At 37.2% G+C, this 18,731-nt stretch overlaps 4 protein-coding genes across 5 annotated transcripts; 2 read left to right on the forward strand and 2 right to left on the reverse strand.

The window, feature by feature from the left end:
- Nucleotides 1-798: 798 nt before the first annotated feature.
- On the forward strand, nt 799-4,645 carry LOC21391736. 2 transcript variants are annotated; one of them, XM_010109349.2, is made up of 5 exons: nt 799-1,016; nt 1,484-1,634; nt 2,674-2,835; nt 3,239-3,522; nt 3,617-4,645. In XM_010109349.2, exons 2-5 carry the CDS (start codon nt 1,511-1,513, stop codon nt 4,418-4,420), a joined length of 1,374 nt encoding a protein of 457 aa, XP_010107651.1. In that variant the 5' UTR covers nt 799-1,016; nt 1,484-1,510; the 3' UTR covers nt 4,421-4,645. The 2 variants fall into 2 exon arrangements, with proteins under 2 accessions (XP_010107651.1, XP_024028800.1); XM_024173032.1 differs by lacking the exon at nt 2,674-2,835 and having other exon boundaries at nt 801-1,016.
- Nucleotides 4,646-5,651: 1,006 nt separating this feature from the next.
- On the reverse strand, nt 5,652-7,647 carry LOC21391737 (UDP-glycosyltransferase 92A1). The gene has a single exon (XM_010109350.2). It carries the CDS (start codon nt 7,342-7,344, stop codon nt 5,833-5,835), a length of 1,512 nt encoding a protein of 503 aa, XP_010107652.1. The 5' UTR covers nt 7,345-7,647; the 3' UTR covers nt 5,652-5,832.
- Nucleotides 7,648-8,434: 787 nt separating this feature from the next.
- LOC21391738 (pre-mRNA-splicing factor syf2) lies at nt 8,435-11,101 on the forward strand. The gene is given in 7 exon segments (XM_024173030.1): nt 8,435-8,552; nt 9,027-9,225; nt 9,734-9,851; nt 9,853-9,910; nt 10,043-10,283; nt 10,393-10,529; nt 10,613-11,101. Coding segments are annotated over 6 exon segments (909 nt in total). The 5' UTR covers nt 8,435-8,552; nt 9,027-9,098; the 3' UTR covers nt 10,841-11,101.
- Nucleotides 11,102-14,161: 3,060 nt separating this feature from the next.
- On the reverse strand, nt 14,162-15,657 carry LOC21391739 (aquaporin PIP2-7). Its single transcript, XM_010109352.2, has 4 exons — nt 15,294-15,657; nt 14,895-15,190; nt 14,658-14,798; nt 14,162-14,576 (listed from the first exon to the last, which is right to left on the reverse strand). The coding sequence occupies exons 1-4, from the start codon at nt 15,583-15,585 to the stop codon at nt 14,457-14,459; spliced, it is 849 nt and encodes a 282-aa protein (XP_010107654.1). The 5' UTR covers nt 15,586-15,657; the 3' UTR covers nt 14,162-14,456.
- Between the last annotated feature and the right edge of the window lie 3,074 nt (nt 15,658-18,731).

The following is an 18,731-nucleotide window of genomic DNA, read 5'->3' on the forward strand; positions in this document are numbered from 1 at the left end:
GAGCGGCAAGGAACCTTAAACTCCGGTTGGCTTCCGGCGACCTTGCCTGGAAAGGACGAGTCTCTCTGTGAGCTCTACTTGGAGTCGATTCGAACCAAACCTCTAGAGTCGCCTCGAATCACGCCTCCCTAACGCAGCCCCGCGCGGCCGTTGAGCTTTTCACCTTCAATCTCGCCGCCGATGCTCTCTCAAACATCTCTACTCCTTACCGCACGTACTTGCCGGAGAGGCCTTTGTGGATGAAAACCTTCTACCTCTGCTATGCTGTGGCCGCCATTGATAACCACAGAACTTCCATATGTCACGCTCACGCAAAGGAGAAATAGAAAAATGACAACTTCCCTTCCAAAAAGGAAAAAATGACAACTTAATTTCAATGCTACCTTATTCAAGGGCAACATATATATTTAATAGATATAATAATGTTTATTTAATATAATATTATTTAATATATTTAATATATTATTATTTAATATATTATTACATGTTTTAAAAAATTAAACCACCAAACGCGCAGTTTCAATTTTTTTTAAAATTAAATAATTTTAAAATAAAAATAAAAACGTTTTCATTTTTTCATACCTGAAAAGCTCTTAATAAAATAAAATAAAAAATGAAAAGAAAAAACAACATAAAGAAACCGAAGAAACGAGAAAGAAGGCAGAAGGTAAGCAAAATGTGTCTAGAAAGTCAAAGACGGCCAGTCACGAGTGGCGTCATCAGTGAGGGAAGGTGGCAGATTCGTATGCGCCATGCGTCCCCATTATAAATATTAGAATTTACTTGTTTGGAGATTTTTGCCTTTAATTCCAAGTACCATTAACTTACGCTTTAAATCGGTCAAAAATTCATCAAAGCTTTTCCAGAGAAATCTCGCAAAGTCAAGAGTCAAGAAAGACGGGTGTGTATTTGTGTGCTTTTTGTTTGTGCACCATCAATTTCTTATCGTCTCTGAGTGAGAAAGGGAGACAACAAACAGATTTCCTTTCGGAGCTCCATTTTTGAACCATTTTGAGGTATTTTTGTGAAGATTAGTTTGTGTTCTGTGAATACTTTTTGAAGGTTTAAGGAAATTCCCAGAGCTTCTTCTAGGTGTTGGTTATATTGGTTTTTTTTTTTTGGTTTAATTCTCCTTGTGTCCTGTTTGGTTTTCATGTTTTTCTCGGGTATTATTTTGATGGGTTTTTCGTGTTGTTTAAAACTGAGTAGATTGTTTTCAATTAAATAGCTTTTGCTTTCTGTTTGTTTCATACTAGTGGGATAAGAAATGTATTTAAATAGCCACAATTAATTTATAGCCCTATCTTCCCCCTCCCTGATTCAATCAATTAATTAGGATTCTAGTGAGATTTTGGTTGTTTAAGAGGGTAATAAAAGTTATGATTTTGGAAGATTCTTTGAAGCAGTTTTTTTTTTTTTTTTTTGTTCTTTTTTTTAAGGAATTTTGATTGGTTTTGTGTTTGTTTATATTCATGTTTTGTAGGTTTACAAGTGAAGTTGGACAAAAGAGATGTCTTTGAATGGAAAAGTACGCCCTGATTGTTATTATGCATCTAATCCTTATCATGAATGCACTGATACCTGCTTGAAGAGGATCGCTGAAGGCGGGGGCCGTACGGATAGAAAGAAAAAAGGTAATTTCCATTAGAATTATACACCATTAATATACATACATATGTATATTTATATATATGCCAAGAAGAAAACATGTTACTGTTATTCAAGTTTTTCGTTGCTCTACTGTTTACTTATTGAAAAATGAAATAAAATATATAAATAAAAGAACAACGACTTTTGCTCTGCTTTTATTGAAAGTGAAAAATGGTTATGGGCCCTTTCTCTTTTTCCCATCTGACAGCATATTAAACTTTCCCTGCATTGTTCTGATGTATGAATAATTCAAATAATTTGCTTTTCATTTTGGTGACTGCCCGTCATAAGATCCGTGATTGATTTGGATATGAAGATCACATTGTTTTGTGTGTACTATGGTCCTCTTTTCGTATTCGCAGTACTGTTATGGAGCAATGATGATGCACATCATGAAATGAACATTATGAATGCACACGCGGCATATTCTTTCATGATGTGTATCATTTTTCTAAAGGATATTTATATTTTTATTCCCAGCGTCTTGAGGTTATTAAAAAATTATGTCTTGCATTTTAAATTGCTGTATTTTTATATCTTTATATTGTTAATTTATGCTTCATGTATACCACTTCTCAGTCAATTGTCTGTTTTGACCTGTGAACTTCTGAGAATGTCCTTTATGATTAATGGTGTATTACTTCTATCCTTGTAACCGAACAAAATTAATAATTTCTGATTAAGGTTATTCTTGAAATTTCACATGTAAAAATGGAAAATTGACTGACAAACGATATAAAGATATAGCGATATAGATTGAGCATAAATTGACAATATGAAGATATAAAAGTGAAACAGTTCTAAACACAGGGTATAATTTTTAATAACCTCGAGACGTAGGTACAAAAATGTAAATTTCATAATTTTAAATGAGAATTTCTAGATGTTGTGTTCAAGATTAAAGGAATAGTAGATCTTTGCAGGGACAGTGAATTATTGGATTGGAAAGTGTATCTCATGTATTTCCATTGAAAAGTACTGAACATAGGTGCACAATTTGGATTTTTTTTTTCTTCTGTTAAGATAATGGCAGTGTTAAAAAAGGTGGTGTGCTCAACAAAAAGTATGACGAAAAAAGAGTGCACCAAGCATGCACTAAGGCATCTAATCCTTACCATGAATGTAATCAAAATTGCGTCAAAAGAAATGCTGGAGCTGAAGGACAAGAGGGAATAAAAGAATCAGGTTTTCCCTCCTTTTCTATATGCTTTTTTTAAGGATTGTAAATTTTGCGTTTAAAGTGCATTAATGAGGAAAAAGGGCAAAGAAGGACAAGCAATTCTTAATGGAAACAGTGTGGGTAATCGAACTGAATAGTCGAGAGAACTAAGCAGTATGGGAGGCCTCTTAGAAAAATGGTCCTTTGCTTCTTGGCTGATCTTTTTACCTTTGCGTAGTTCTGGAAATAAATCTTATGTCTTCATGTTTGATTAGTCATGTTGGCGCTTTGATAATGTTTTGAGTATATATGATACTTTGGATTCTGATTGCTGTTATTTTTCGATGTTTTTGGATGAAATCAGACTGATGTTTTGATAGTTTAGAATCAGATAGATGCCTTTTACCAAATTACTTCTCATTACTGTAGGCTCCCTCCTTAATATAAAGTTGGGAAGGAAAAAGATGACGGAATCCCGAACAATGCCACCTCCTCGAGAGATTGTAAACACACCCACCCGAGATAGAGTCTACAATTCCAGTGCTACAATGCCCCCGGCACGTTTCCCTCCTTCAGACAAGATTGAACAACAGAATGGGAAGCATTATTCTTCTGATCTACAGTCTGGAGAAATTCACGAGGAAGATCCTCCTTTCATTGACAAGCTAGCTCATTTCCCATATCTGGCACCTGCATCTGGAATTCTCACAACGGTTTCTTTCCCCCCCTCTCTGTCAGGTTATTTACCAATTTCGGTGTATGATCGCTTTTTTACTTAATATAATCATATTCTTCCCTTTCTGACAGGCTGATCCTCACAATCCTTACAAAGACCCGCCAAGGGAAGCTGTTAAATCCAATGATAGTGAACCACCACTACATCAGAAGGGGAACGAAAACCATAATGAACTGTCTGGAGCAGGTCCACACCCCATCAATGGTGAAGCGAGAAAAGGAACTACCGGTTCAGCCCCAGGGGCCTTGAGCTTTACTTTCTCAGGTATAGTTGATAGTGATGATGACGAAGTTCAATCGGTAACGTCCGATGCTAGTGTGTCAGTGGGAAAATACCGCGTTAAGGGAAGGTTGTCTGCCATTATGCATTCGATCTTCGACAAGTATGGTGACGTAGCAGCGGGTTGTCAATTAGAATCAATCGCAATGCGATCTTATTATCTAGAATGTGTGTGCTTTGTGGTTCAAGAGTTGCAAACTACACAAACAGCGCAGCTGTCAAAGAACAAATTGAAAGAAATGTTAGCTATTGTCAAGGACGCAGAATCTATAGGAATGGATGTCGGTTGGCTACGGCGAGTGCTCAGTGAAAATGCAGAAACCCTCGAGCTGATCAGTCAGCATCAAGCCATGGAGGAAGCGAAGACAAATTGCGAGGATGACATAAAATCAATGAGGAAGAAACTAGAATCTCAGATGGAGGGTTTGGCTTTGAAAGAGGAGGAGATTGCTGATGCCCAGAGGGAAATAGCTGAAACCAAAGCCCATCTGAGGGAGTTGGAGCTGAAATCTTCAGTTCTGACTGATACTGTTAGTTCTGTTAAGTCCAAGGTTGAAGCTCTCAATGGCAAATCCATGTTGGATGGAGTCTTGTGAAACAACCGCAAAGAAGTTAGTTTTTTTATTGAGTTTTTTTTTTTTTTTTTTTTTTTTTTGTGTAATTCGTTGAAGGTTAGGGTCATTCCCTTTTCATAGTAACCTATGAAACAATAGAATACGCCATAAGGCTTTAAAGTTATGTATTTTATTCTTTTAGTACAACTGTACAAGACGTTAGTAAGTGTTTGGTATTGAAGGCGTTGTCTACGTTTAGTTTTTAAAGAACTGTCTATTTCCTTCACAGGGAAGAATGAAAAATAAAACCGTCTTCCTTATTCCTTTAGAATACACTCGCACAATCAGAAATCAAACCTTTCTTGTTTATTTTCCTCTTTTTTTTTTTTTTTTTTTTTTTTTTCCTTTTTTTTTTTTTTTTTTTTTTGCAAATTTACTAATTGAACTACTGTTTTCCCAAAGAATCGAACCCCTTTGTTTCACAAATTTAAATCACAGTTTAAATCTTCTTATTACAAATTTTTTTTTTCATATAAAATTTAAGGATTGTTCTTTTGCATTTTTGAATTAGAGTGATTTGAGTAATGATCTTAAGTTAAATTTGAGTTGAAATTGTAACTTGAGTTTGTGTTTAGATATGCATATTTAAGTTGTGATTTGAATTGAGAATCTTTTTGAGTTTGTATTTAGGTTGGTCAAAATTTAAATTTATATTTAAATAGTATTTTACTAAAAACTCAAATGATTTGAATTGAGAATCTTTTTGAGTTTGTATTTAAATTGGTCAAAATTTAAATTTATATTTAAATAGTATTTTACTAAAAACTCAAGGGTAATGAAAAATTTTAATAAGGTATATGAATGAGATTTTATTCGTCTTTTCGTTGTGAATACATAGAAAAAAAATCATCTCAATCAGAATTAAAACGAAAAAATTATGACATTTTTAAGAATGAAAAAAATATTATTCATTAACTTGAGTTCGAGTTTATGAACTCGAGTTGAAGGGAAAACTTGAACTTGAGTTTAACCCTAAACTCGAGTTCAAATTCAAGTTTTACAAAAGAACATCCCGTTCATTTCGATGATTTGAGTTTAGAATTCGAATTTTGTTACAGTAAAAAGCTCTCACAAACAATCACATCTAACTTTTTTACTACAGTAAAAAGCTCTCACATAAAATCACATATTAACTCGAATTAAAAACTCGAATCAGCGAATTAAACGAGAACTTAAATAAAATTATAACAAATTTTTTTTGAGTCTTAAATTTTTGTTAAAAGAATTCAAATTTCTGCTCAAATTTGAGTTTCATTTTTCCTCTTTTTTTGGTTGACGATCCACTCAACTGATTTAAGCAGGAAAACAAACCGGAGCAAAATCTGTTAACCATAACCTTTTTTTGAACTGCCAAATGGTCAGAAACCGAATTGCAAAATCTCCCTCCAAAATTTCTACTTGGTCACTTGTTGTTCCCTATTTGTTAAAACAGAAGCCACAAAATCGTCCATGGCCTTAAGAGCAGACCCCTTCTGCTCTCCCTCCTCTCTAATGGCGGCCCTTATCTTCAACTTAATCTCCTCCGCCCTCCTCCGCATCTCCCCTCCCTCGCCGCCCCCATCCATCACCCTGCTGATCACCGTTCTCACTCGCTCTGCCGTGATGTCGCCGCTCTGCGCTCCCCTCGTCAGCTCCACGCACACGCCCATCTCCTCCACCAGCATCTTCGAATTGTAGGCCTGCTCCGCCGCAATCGGCCACGCCACCATCGGCACGCCCTGGCTCAGGCTTTCCATAACCGAATTCCACCCGCAGTGGCTGAGAAAAGCTCCCGTGGAGCGGTGCGCCAAGATGTCCAGCTGCGGCGCCCAATTCCTCACGAGCAAACCCCTCTTCTTCTCCCTCATTCGCTCCTCGAACTTCTCCGGCAGCCACTCCGACCTGAATTCCCCTCTCAGATCGAACCCCATCGGAGGCCTAATCACCCAAACGAACGCCTTCTCGCTCTTCTCCAATCCGATCGCCAATTCCATCATTTGCGAAGCGCCGATAGTGTTCTGAGAGCCGAAAGAGATGTACAGAACGGATTTCGATTTCTGCGATTCGAGCCAATCGAGGCAATTCTCCGCGGAAATGCCAAATTCTTTCCCAGCTCTGCGTCTGGAAATAGTATGAGACGACGAAGAATCGTTCAGAGCGGCTTGGGGAAGAAGAGGACCGACGCACCAGACGGGGAGATTGAGGTAATTCCGGAGGATCTCGAGGCCGAACGGCTCGATTTCCTCGACGGTGTTGCACAACCAAGCGTAAGATTTCAGACTGAGCGAAATCTGCGGCTGAAAAAACATAGACCAGGTGTCCGTACCGTCGGCGGCTCTAAGGAACGGATGAAGCTGAGTCCGGTGGAAACGGCACCGCTCCGGAAACCCAGGCATCGTGAACTCGTCGAAGTCGGTCTTTCGGTGAGGGAGGTGGAGCCAGAGAGAGACATACGCCGCCGTGCCGTAGGCTCCGCCGGTGGAGAAAGCGACGTTGACGGTGTCGAAGCTCCTGGCGACGTCGACGGCCCAGCCGAGGAAGACGTCGGAGATGATGCAGAGCGGAGGGCGGCCTCGTTCTTGGACGGCGCCGCGGAGGAAGTCCCGGCAGGGAGGTTCGAGGCTGCGGGAGGCGTGGAACAGGTGGGCGATCTTGGAGAGAGGTAAATTCTCGGTGTTCTCGGCGTTGGGGGACAAGCCGTGGTCGGCGCCGGAGAAGGGAAGCTCGATGAACCGGATGTCGGCCGCGGAGGAGACGGTGGATTTCAGGTAGTGGACGTTGAGGGTGGTGGTGGCGATGAAGACGGTGAAGTTGGTTCGGAGATGGATTTGGTTGGCCAGTGCGAGGAACGGGATGAGGTGGCCGTGCGCCATGAACGGCAACATTACTATGTACTCGTCGCCGCCACTGTGATGCTGAGAACCCATTTCGGAGATTTTTTTTTTTCTGAAAAGAATTTAATTGAGGGATTGAGAAGAGAAGAGGGTGCGAGAAAGTGGTGGTTTTTGAAGGATGGAGCATATACGAGAAGAGAATAGATGCGACAAAGTTTAGTGGGTGTGGAGATGTGGAGCTCTAGAGTTCATCAGTTTAGCCATTCGAGAGATAATTAATATTAAATAGCGATAAGATCCATGGAAATGAATCAATGATCATGTCGACTTATTACTGGTTGTTGTTGTAGGATTTGAGGTTGACTCTCTCTTTGTTCGTACTCGAGGTTTGGCTTTGAGCATAATTTCACTCGTTTTTGTAAGTACTGTTCGAAGTTTTTTTTTTTTTTTTTTTTTGAAAAATGTAGCATTGAACTTTGTAATCTATATGATAGTTAGTTTGGATTATAAAATTGTCTTATTTTAGCTTTGAAAATTCCAAACATGGGTTATTTTTTCATCCTCCCCACGTCCTCTTTTTGTACGTTGCTCTCTTATCAAATAAAACCATAACTTCGTTATTATATATATATATATATATATATATATGTTATTTCAAAAAACTTATAAATTTTATATTTAAATAAAATTCCTAAACCTTTTCCTTTCAATTTTCTCCAACAAACGCCACCTGAGCAAACTTACCTTTATAAAAAAAAGTTAAATTTATTCAGCAAAAAAACTCCTAATAATTAAAATTAAACTGAAATAAAAAAATAAGCGTGTAACACAATCTAATAAAAACTATTATACTTAATTAAATAAAACTTTTCCTATTTTACGTGTAAATTGGTAATATATTTTTTTAACATAACTACGCAGTAGCACGTGCCCTAAGCACGTAACTCATGCCAGTTAAAATAAGAAACGCGTACAAACTCAAACAACGTCAACATAACAAACGACAATCCCATCAAAACGACATAAATGAGAAGAAACGACATCAACATGAACCACATTAAATGGGAGAAACGACCGGCATAAAAAACGACATCAATATAATAAAGTAATAAACGGCAACAAAAACGACAAAAAAAAAAAAAAAAAAAAAAAAAAAAAAAAAACCAACCGATACCCCGTTTGGAATCGCAAATTCTGATTCGTCATAATCGTAATTTCGGCAAACAAAGCCCTAAATCTGCAACTGAGAGGTACCACAGACTACAGAGCATAGCCTAGCCATCGAAGCGAAATTCTCTCAGGTTTGTCGCTCTCATCCTCCTGGTTCATCTTTGCTTTCTTCACATTCGCCAAAAAAAGGAAAAAAAAAGTAGTTTATTTGCTCTGGTTTTTCGGGTTCTGTTTCAGCGATTCTGATTTTTCACAAGTTGATGGAAAATAAACGAAATTAGTCAGGAATTTTTTTCTTATTGGCAATTTTATCCGATATTTGGAATTTACAAGCTCCAATGTTAGGGTTCTAAGTTAGCGTGAGAAATTGTTCGCCGATGAATTTGTTATCTCGTATTTTTACCCTTTTTATCTCCGGAAATCAATATATGGCTTTTAAGTTTTCTATCAGAAAGATTGCGGCTTTTGGGGGATTCGGTAAATTACCATAATTTTGATAATTAGGAAAGAGAAACCTCAATCTAAATCATGATATTGTAGCCTTGTTGGATTTAAATTATTTTTCGGAAGAGATTTCTGATTGATCTTAATTTGAAATTTCATAGGGTTTTGGGGAGGAATATAAATTAAAAGTCAGGTTAGAGGAGTTTTGCGTTTACCAGAATCTTTCTTACAAAATGACGTCTGAAGAAGGAAGAGTACACCCAGATTGCAGAAATGCATCGAACCCTTACCATGAGTGCAGCGATTACTGCTTCAAAGTTATTGCTGAAGCCAAGGCTCGGATGCCTCAGAATCAATCAGGTTCGGTTTTTTTTTTTTCTTTTTTCCTTTTCTTTTCTTGTACTCCGTTTCCTAATGCATTGTTTGCTGTTTGATAACTCCTAGTTTGGACATCAATAGTTTTGTCTGTTTTGTTTCTAATGTTCTAGTTTTTTTTTTTTTTCCATCATTATTGGGTCTCACTTTCTTGTGAATTTCATGTTGATTAAGTCCTAGTTTTAGGTTTTTATATGCTTGCCTTCAGAAAGTTTGGGCTTCTTTTTTTACTTTATCAATAAGTTTTGCTCTTCCCTCTACTGAAATTTATGTACATAAGCTGTTAAGATTTTGGTATGAGCCTAAGGGAGTTGATTTTGTTGCAGAATTTAGCTTTTCAAAGTTTTTTACAAACACAATTCAGTTCTTTTTCGAATTTAGAGTCTGGTGCTGTTATCTTGTAACTTTCAAGTGAGTTCAATTTGCATTCTTGGATCATGGAAACTATGTTGGATCTAGACTTAACTGCCCTGTTTACTGGTATCATTATCAGAAGGGGTAAAAGCAAGTGGTGACTCCAACTCAGGGGCTCTGCATCAGGAGGAAGATGTTTCCGAAGAAAGACCAGATTTTGGAGAACAATCTGATGATAATGATGACCATCCTGCTGAAAGACTTCCAGATGTTTACTGGGAGGAAAAAGAAGTTGTGGGAATTGAGGCAGAAGATGGTGAGTTTCTTTTTTGGAACTTCAAATATTACTAAAGCTTGGTTGGAGTGGAAGTGAAATTATTTCGTTATGATCATTTACAAACTTCTAAACCTTGTGGAATCGGCTATGGTTATGGATTTGTGTATGTAGAATAAAGCGAGAAAAGACAATCAAAATGACATTGCGGCTGAAAGGAAACGAATGGAAGCTCCAGCAGAGTCAAGAGGCATTTCTAAACAAAAATGGCTCGAGGAGAGGAAGAAAAGAATTGGAAAGCTATTAGATGCAAATGGTTTGGATATGAAAAAGGCATACATGCTAGATACGGAAGAGATGGCAGAGACAAAATATAAGAAATGGGAAAAAGATCCTGCCCCATTTGGTTGGGATGGTACGTTCATATCTGTGCTCATTTATCTGTTGCTTTTTTTTTCTTCATCTGGCTGGTCATGTTTTGATCTGAAAGCAAAACTAATATGACGTATGTTCTCTTTTAACAGTTTTTAATCAGAAAACCCTTTACAATGCATATAAAAAGCGGACAAAGAATGTTGAGGTTGATTTGGAAGAGTATAACAGGATGAAAGAAGCCGATCCAGAGTTCTACCGTGAAGCTTCAAGTCTCCAATATGGAAAGGTATTGTCTACGTCTGAGTGTATTTGCAGTATAGATCTAACTAAGATCAGGTGCTAATAAGCCTTTTGGTTTTTATTGTCCAGGCTCCCAAGATCTCAGAGGAGAAGATAGATAAGATGGTGAAGGAACTCAAAGACCGAGACGCGAAGCGCAATTCATTTAGCAGGAGGAGGAGGTTTCACGAAGAGAAGGATATCGACTCAATCAATGACCGAAACGAACACTTCAACAAAAAGATTGAGCGAGCCTTTGGTAAATACACGCTGGAGATCAAGAACAACCTTGAGCGTGGCACTGCTTTGCCTGACTAGGGGGATAATCCGTAAGATGTTCCAGTGTTCTTATTCCCATCTAGGCTTTAAGAGTACTCATCTGCCAGACATGGGATGGTCCGAGTGGGATTCTGGTGGTTTTCAATACTGGTAAATGTAATGATAAATATTTGCCTTAATAGAAGAATGAGAATCTGTAGTATTAGCTTACAGTTCACATGTCGCTAGTACATGTTGATTGGTGATAATATGATGATTTTGTTTAAATCTAATGTTGCAATCTATTATAGATTACTGATATCTCTAGTATTGCTGCTTTCTTGGAAGATGACGGCCTTTAAGACTTTGTAGCAATTGGAAATTCCATCGACCTGTGACCGTTATATAATCCCCAACTTTACCTTTACATGTATAAACCCGCAGTTTCTTGTTTAGAAAAGTAAAATGGGGTTGCATATGAACCTAGAAAATAGTCCGTTGGAAATATCATCAGTAATCTTCCTTAAGATTTCCAGGCTCGTATTATTTTAGTGAAACAAAAAGGAAAAAGAAACACGATCAAGGCATGGGTAAATAACGAATGCAATGTATTTAAGATCGAAAAAATACAAATAAAAAAGAAGGAAATGTACTCTGTTACTCACTTCTTTAGTTTTGTATCTTTTTCTTAAAATGTTGTCCGTCTAAGTTAATATATAGGGAAATCTTGAGTATTTCTCTTCTATCGTGATATTTGTCCTCCCCTGAGCCCCTCTCTTTAAATATTAATTTATTTAAGAGGATCAGAATTTTAAAAGAATTAACACAAAACTAAAATGTGGAGTTAAAAGGGTACATTTCCTAGTTGTTTCTTATTTACAAGAGAAGAAAATGAGGACAAATGCAATTTATTTCATTCTCTTTCCTGGTAGATTAAGGTTGGGTAATGGGTACTAGCCGTAGTTGTATATTCGAATGTCAAACTCTCTACAAGCTGTATTTTTCTTATTCAACATCTATTAAGTTAGATTCAAATCATTTCACAAAAAATGAGCTCGTTTAGTTCGCTGATTTGAATTTTTAATTCGAGTTGAGATGTGACTGGTTCTGAGAGTTTTTTACTGTAATAAAAAAATTAAATGTGATTGTTTCTGAGAAATTTTTACTATAATAAAACTCAAATTTTAAACTCAAATCGGTGAAATGAACAGGACCAATCCTCTAATTACAAGGGATAGCTTGCTTCCCACATGCATCACCGGCCCATCATCCTATTCGCGCTCTTTATTTATTTATTTATTCGCTAAATGTCGTACTTCTCAAGTTTATTACTGTTCCTCACCCTCTTAAAGAAAGAAAAAAGACTTTTGGAAGTTTCTTGCCCTAGCAAGGGACACGGTAGGGAAGCCCAAGGAGACAAGAAATAGATGCATTAGCCATTCGGTGATACTAGTACCATTATATATGTCGTGCAATTGGTTCCTACCACCAAACACTCTGTAAAATAAGATCACGTGTGTTTTGTTTATAAAGAGTGAACATTATTTTTTCTTCCATCGCCCAAAAAAAAAAAAAAAAAAAAAAAGAATAAGAACAAGTATATGATAGAACATCTTTTACTAATCTCTTCAATTTGCCAAAGAAGCATGTTTTGAAACAAAAGTATTCTCTTATTATTGCTTAACTGGCATTCTCGTGAAAAAAGAAGACCCATGCCTAACGCTGTCCAATGCCAGCTCTGATCTTTAATTTTGACCCTAAAACGGCCCAGGACCACATTCTGCACTCTCTCTTTCTCTCTCTCTCTCTCTCTCTCATATATATATATATATGTATATATATTTATATAGGTGGCTTCAGTCATCAGTGAATCGTGAAAAGACGAGACCATGATCCCTCCTCAGACATCAAGCCAATAAAAATAATGAATGGGAGAACCCTTTTTATTTGTGAGAATTTTTTTAGTTGAAAGTCATGATGAAAAGATAAAATGAGAATCATATGTGGTTTAGAAAAAGATTATAATTTAACGAAATTTAATTTCACCTATTTAATACTATACTTAATCAATAGTGTGTATTTTCATACTACAACTTGCAAAGTTATTCTTTCAATTTCTTATTTTGTTTTCATGATGTAATATTTCACCCGATCTAAGGAAATGATCCAATGGATAATGAAAACGGGTCAAAATTACAGAACATAATTAAAATATAATTAAGGAATGCAAAACAATCACATTTTTACCCACAATTTGGCCTCGTTCGTTTCGATGATTCGAGTTTAGAATTTGAGTTGAGATGTGATTGTATGTGAGAGCTTTTTACTGTAGCAAAACTCGAATTCTAAACTCGAATCAGCGAACCGAACGAGGCCTTTAAATACTATTGTTGGCTCGTTTATCATTTTTAAATTAGTTATTAGTTACAATTAGCAAAGGGAACATCTTTTTTTTCTTTTTTTTTTGAAATCCAGGACTTATCAGCTTTTACCCACCCATGTGATGATGTCCTGAAGCAATCTTTATCTTACTGTTGTGTAAGGGACACGTGTCGCAAACAAGAATAAAAGACATACAGGATTCCTATCCCATCAGTATCATCTCTCCGGAGGGTTCTCCTTTTTTTTCTCTTTTTATATTAGATGAATTCCATTCATCCTTTGGACTCTAGTCTTAAAGTAGGCAAACATTAGTCAAAATCAGTTTTTGCCAGCATTTCAAGAAAAGAGGAAAGAGCTTTCCAGATGGGTTAAATCAAAAAGCTGAGTTTTTCACCTCTGGGCCCCCCCAACCACCACTACCCCCCATCTTCTACTAATCTTTTGGGTCATTTTTGCTTCCACCAAATTACTCAACTTTTACCCTTGTTAATCAACCTTTTTTACTTTGTTGGATCATCTTGGCTTTCACCAAATTAACCTATTAATAATGAACTTTTTACTTTGCTGGGTCATTTTTGCTTCCACCAAATTACTCAACTTTTACCCTTGTTAATCAACTTTTTTACTTTGTTGGATCATCTTGGCTTTCACCAAATTAACCTATTAATTAACTTTTCACTTAGTTAGGTCACCTTTGCTTTCACCAAATTAATCAACTTTTACCCTCACCACGTTCAGCACTCAAGGCGGCCTTGGTAGTGAAAATGAAAATGAAAATGACTTTTAGTAGTAAATAATTGATTGTGTTTTGCCCTTATTCTCTTTGGAGGATTAAGCCGATAATAATTTTATTTAAATTCACATTTTTTTTAATTTTAATTTTATTCAACTTTATTCAAGTTACAATTTTAACTTAAATTATATCTCAAATTACACTAAAATACATTTGAAAAGAACAACCCCAATATATATTCGAGAAAGAAAGAAGCATATTCATGATGAAGGAAAGAAGAAATTAAAACATCATCACCGCTCCTCAAGAACAATGAATACAAAAGGGGATCCACAAAGCTAGCAAACAAAAGATTAAATTATATAAAAGATATTAAGGAAATTAACAAGAAAAATTCAAAAGGAGGGTCATCACCATCATCAACATATTCTCCTGATATTTCATCATACACACAAACAAACGAAATAAATTAAGAATTAGGAAGGTGTGACAACACGATCTTTTCACATTTCTTCCTTCTCTACTGGGGGAACGTGCATGCATAATGTTTTTATAATTTCCTCAGTTGGTTGGGTTACTGCGGAACGACCCAAGAGCCTTTATGGCTGCTGCCCTCAGTATGTACTGGTGGTACGCCGCTGCTGCCAAAGCCCCCACGAATGGTCCAACCCAGAAGATCCACTGCCAAGTAAAACCATAACAAATTCATCAGAATATATCTTACCCCACACAAAATATACATAAAGATGTATGATTTCTTACGTGGTCATCCCAGATCTTGTCGTTGTTGTAGATAACAGCAGCACCAAAGCTCCTAGCCGGGTTGATACCGGTTCCGGTGATGGGAATGGTGGCCAAGTGAACCACGAACACGGCGAACCCAATTGGCAACGGGGCCAAAACCTGAAACCCATTTGAAAAAAACGACACTTATATACTAAAAGCGACACTTAAATCTACCATGCATGAACCCCAAAAAGCAGAAAAGAAAAGACGTACGGGAATGTGAGAGTCACGGGCGCTTCTCTTGGGGTCGGTGGCGGCGAAGACGGTGTAGACAAGGACGAAGGTGCCGATGATCTCAGCGCCGAGAGCGGTGCCAGTGCTGTAGCCGTCGACCACGAAGTTGGCGCCGCCGCCGCGCCTGTTGTAGTCGTTCTTCATGAAGGCCTTCACGAGCCCAACCCCGCTTATTGCTCCCAAGCACTGAGCCACTATGTAACCCAATGCTCTGATCAGCGAAACCTTCCTCGCCAAGAACAGTCCGAACGTCACAGCCGGGTTGATGTGACCACCTTAAAAAGTGAAGACCCAAAAAAAAAAAAAACTCATTAGTACTGAGAAATGAAGAGTTCGGAAAAGTTGACCTATTTTTCCTTCTTTTTTTTGAATTTTTACCGGAGATTCCGGCGGTGCAGTAGACGAGGATGAAGATCATGCCGCCGAAGGCCCAGGCGATGCCGAGGAGGCCGACGCCGTTGCATTGGTCGGCAGCGTTCTGTTTCTTGTGGCCGATGACGGTGGCGACGGTGACGTAGAGGAAGAGCAAGGTGGCGATGAACTCGGCGATTAGGGCTCTGTAAAACGACCACAGCTTAAGCTCCGCCGTGTCGATCAGCGGCGCCGGCGGTGGGTCCACATAGTCCTTCCCGTGGTGGGCTTGCCCTTCCTCACTCACTTCCTTCGACATCTCTTCTTTCCTTTCCTTTCTCCCTCTAAGTTTCTCTCTCTAGCTACGAAGTCTGGAGAACACACACACTCTCTTTCTCTCTCTCTTTCTCAGATACTGATGATGAGCAACAGCTTTGTCTGAGAGCTCTAGGGTCAGTCTTTTTATGGATAAGGCGAGGGTAGTTTTGGAATTAAGAGATGTAAAATTTTTTTATGGATGGATGGATGGGATGTATGTTTGTTTAGGAGAGAGAAAAGTGGTGGGGACCACAAGAGGAGTGTACAGCGAAACCATGTGAGGAGTTGGGGGTAGGTGCTGAGGTGTCACAGGTCATGCTTGGCAATCCAACTCAAACCCCACGCCTGCTCCAACGGTTACATGCTGTCCCTTTCTCACCACCTCTCCCCCCCTCTCTCTTTATCCATTTCATTCATTCATATTCTCAATCATGTCCCCTCTCTCTCTCTCTCTCTCTCTCTCTCTCTCTCTCTCTCTCTCTCTCTCTCTCTCTCTCTACTCAAGTCCTTTCTCTCGTCTCTCTTCTTCCTTTTTTTTTTTTTTCCCTTTCCGTTGAAAAAAAGGGATTATCTGTGATCTTATGCTCTACTCTAATCTTATGAGGTATTTGTTTTAAGGATCCTTCTTAATTTTAAATCATGTTTTTTAATTTTTTATAGTATTTTTTTATCATAAAAATTTAAATTATAAATTATGATTCTAAACTCATAAAAACGTCCCAACATATCTAAACTCACTTTAGTCCAAAGCATATTAATTTTGACCTCATCATAAACAATGAGAACAAAAAAAAAAAAAAATTTGTGAAGCGTTTCTTTCTATTATTGACACCCGTCATCTATTCATCCACAATTGTTATTTGCTAAAATTAAAAGTTTTTTTTTTTTTTAAGGGAGAGGTCGTATTTGGTATAAAAACGGGAGAAAATAAAACAAAAATCACTTCCCTTGTTCATTTTCTACAATTATTATCTTATCCTTAGTTGATTTGATTTCATTCAATAAAGAGGAGTAGTAATAAAATTTCATACCATGGTCTAATTAAATGGATATATCCCTAGATAAAAAAAATCCCACCAAAATGGAAGAAATCAAAATTGACAATAGTTCATAAAACTTTTCCACTAGCAAAGCATGACTGTTAAGATCATCGGTCAAACAAAGTATCGTTTTGAATTGAGGATTCTCCTAATTATTCTTGAATACTATGTATATACATATCTCGTAATTGGAGAAAACATACCAAATAATATGTTTCAGAATTCACAAATATACGTATATATGTTGTATAAATATATACATATATATATATATATACATATATGCACAGCATTGTCCAAGTACGAAATGTATAAGGGATGCTTTTATATATTAAAAGAAGTACAAAATACATAATGAGTTAATCATGGATTCATAGGGTTATAATTATGTGAGTCCAAATAGAATTAGTTGACATTTATGGATGTTTGCGAGTGTTTTTTTTACACTTATGGGTGAATTGGGAAGTCGGATAACTATGACCTTATAATTATAAATGATTTTCCTTATGTTTTGTTCTTTTCATTGGAGAATGGTGCATTTATTTAAAGCAATTTAAACTTCGTTGTGTTAGTAATGTTGAAATTTTAGACAGGCTGTCGGTGACCGTTCAAAAAAACCGAACTTGTCTGTTATTTGAGCCCATCCGCCTGAGAAATTCAGGCTGCCCGCCCAAACCCGAAGGACCTCTTGAATGGGCTTCGGGCAGGTCTTAGCTGCTCGAAGTCGGGTCGGGCAGCCCGAGTCCACCCGGGCTGACCGAAAATTTTTATTATTTTATATATAAATAATTATTAAGTTATTTATTGTAAAAATTATATAACAACTATAATTAAGATTAAAATCAACACACACTATTAACACAAATCAATTCAAAAAATTGTGAGAGAGATTTCAGATAAAAGTGAGATAGATTAAGAGAGATTGAGAGAGAATGTGAGAAATTTTGTGAAGGAAATATTTGGGGGAGGGGGGTATTTTTAGGGTAAAAAAATCAATTTTTTGTGTGAATATTTGAATCCAACTGCTATTTTTACCTCGGCGGGCCGGGCAATCCAGGCGGGCATGTCGGGCAATTCAGGCGGGCGTATCAAGCAATTCGGGCAACGGTAAAAAAAAAGAGCCGTTATTCTCGGGCTTTTTCAACAGTGGGTCGAGTCGGGCATAACGATAAAAAAAGAGTCGTTGAGCGGGCTTTAAGGCGAGCTTCGGGCGTGAAAGTTGAACAGACGACGGGCTTTGTCCAACTTCAAATTTTCAGGCTGCCCGACCTTGACTTTCTTAGCTAGACGAGCCTGCTCACCAAGCCTAAAAATACGGGCTTCAGGCAGACTAGCCGTCCAAAATTTGAGCACTAGTTATAGGCAGCTATTATTGCAAAATTATGTTCAAAAAGTTAGTTGATTTATTGTGCATAACTGTCTTGTCTATAAGTAAGATTCTCCCTTATCGCGAACACATACATACATATACATATATTGTATTGACATGCGCACATATATATACACACACACATATTATTGAGACTATCTAACTAATTAAAGCCAATCCATATTTGAAAGTTCTAGTAATATACTGCATTATTACACAACAATAAACTCACGTCATTAAATTAGTTTCCTTTCAATAAAAGCAACAACTTTAAGCATGCCCCCTTTATCCTTTACTTTATAAATGTACAGCGACAGTAGAATGTGATTCTCTAACGCATCTTTCATAAAAATCACTATAACTTCTATAAAATACATAAAATTATTTTATAATCCATATTGGGTGATGAATTTCATGTTAGGTTTACGGTTAAATAAACGTCAAAGCTTTAATTGTACTTTAGCTTATCAAAATTTAATTGTACTTTGCAATAACCCAATTGGGAAAGAAGAATGTGGTCCCCACCGTAACAGATTTAAATTACCAATCACGTACGCAAATTTAATGCTGCAATAATACACTCCCCACTCTCTTGATTACAGAGGACTTGAGCTGGACAGTGGACAATGAAAACACGACCACATTGACCAAAATGTCTCTTAATATTTTTTTTTAAGAGACGTTTAGTTCATAAATTAAATTCATGTGATTAAAATTATTTTTAATTTACGTGTATTT

The sequence above is a fragment of the Morus notabilis genome, unplaced genomic scaffold, assembly GCF_000414095.1.
Source record: "Morus notabilis unplaced genomic scaffold, ASM41409v2 Scaffold711, whole genome shotgun sequence".
In the NCBI taxonomy this organism is placed as follows: Eukaryota; Viridiplantae; Streptophyta; class Magnoliopsida; order Rosales; family Moraceae; genus Morus; species Morus notabilis.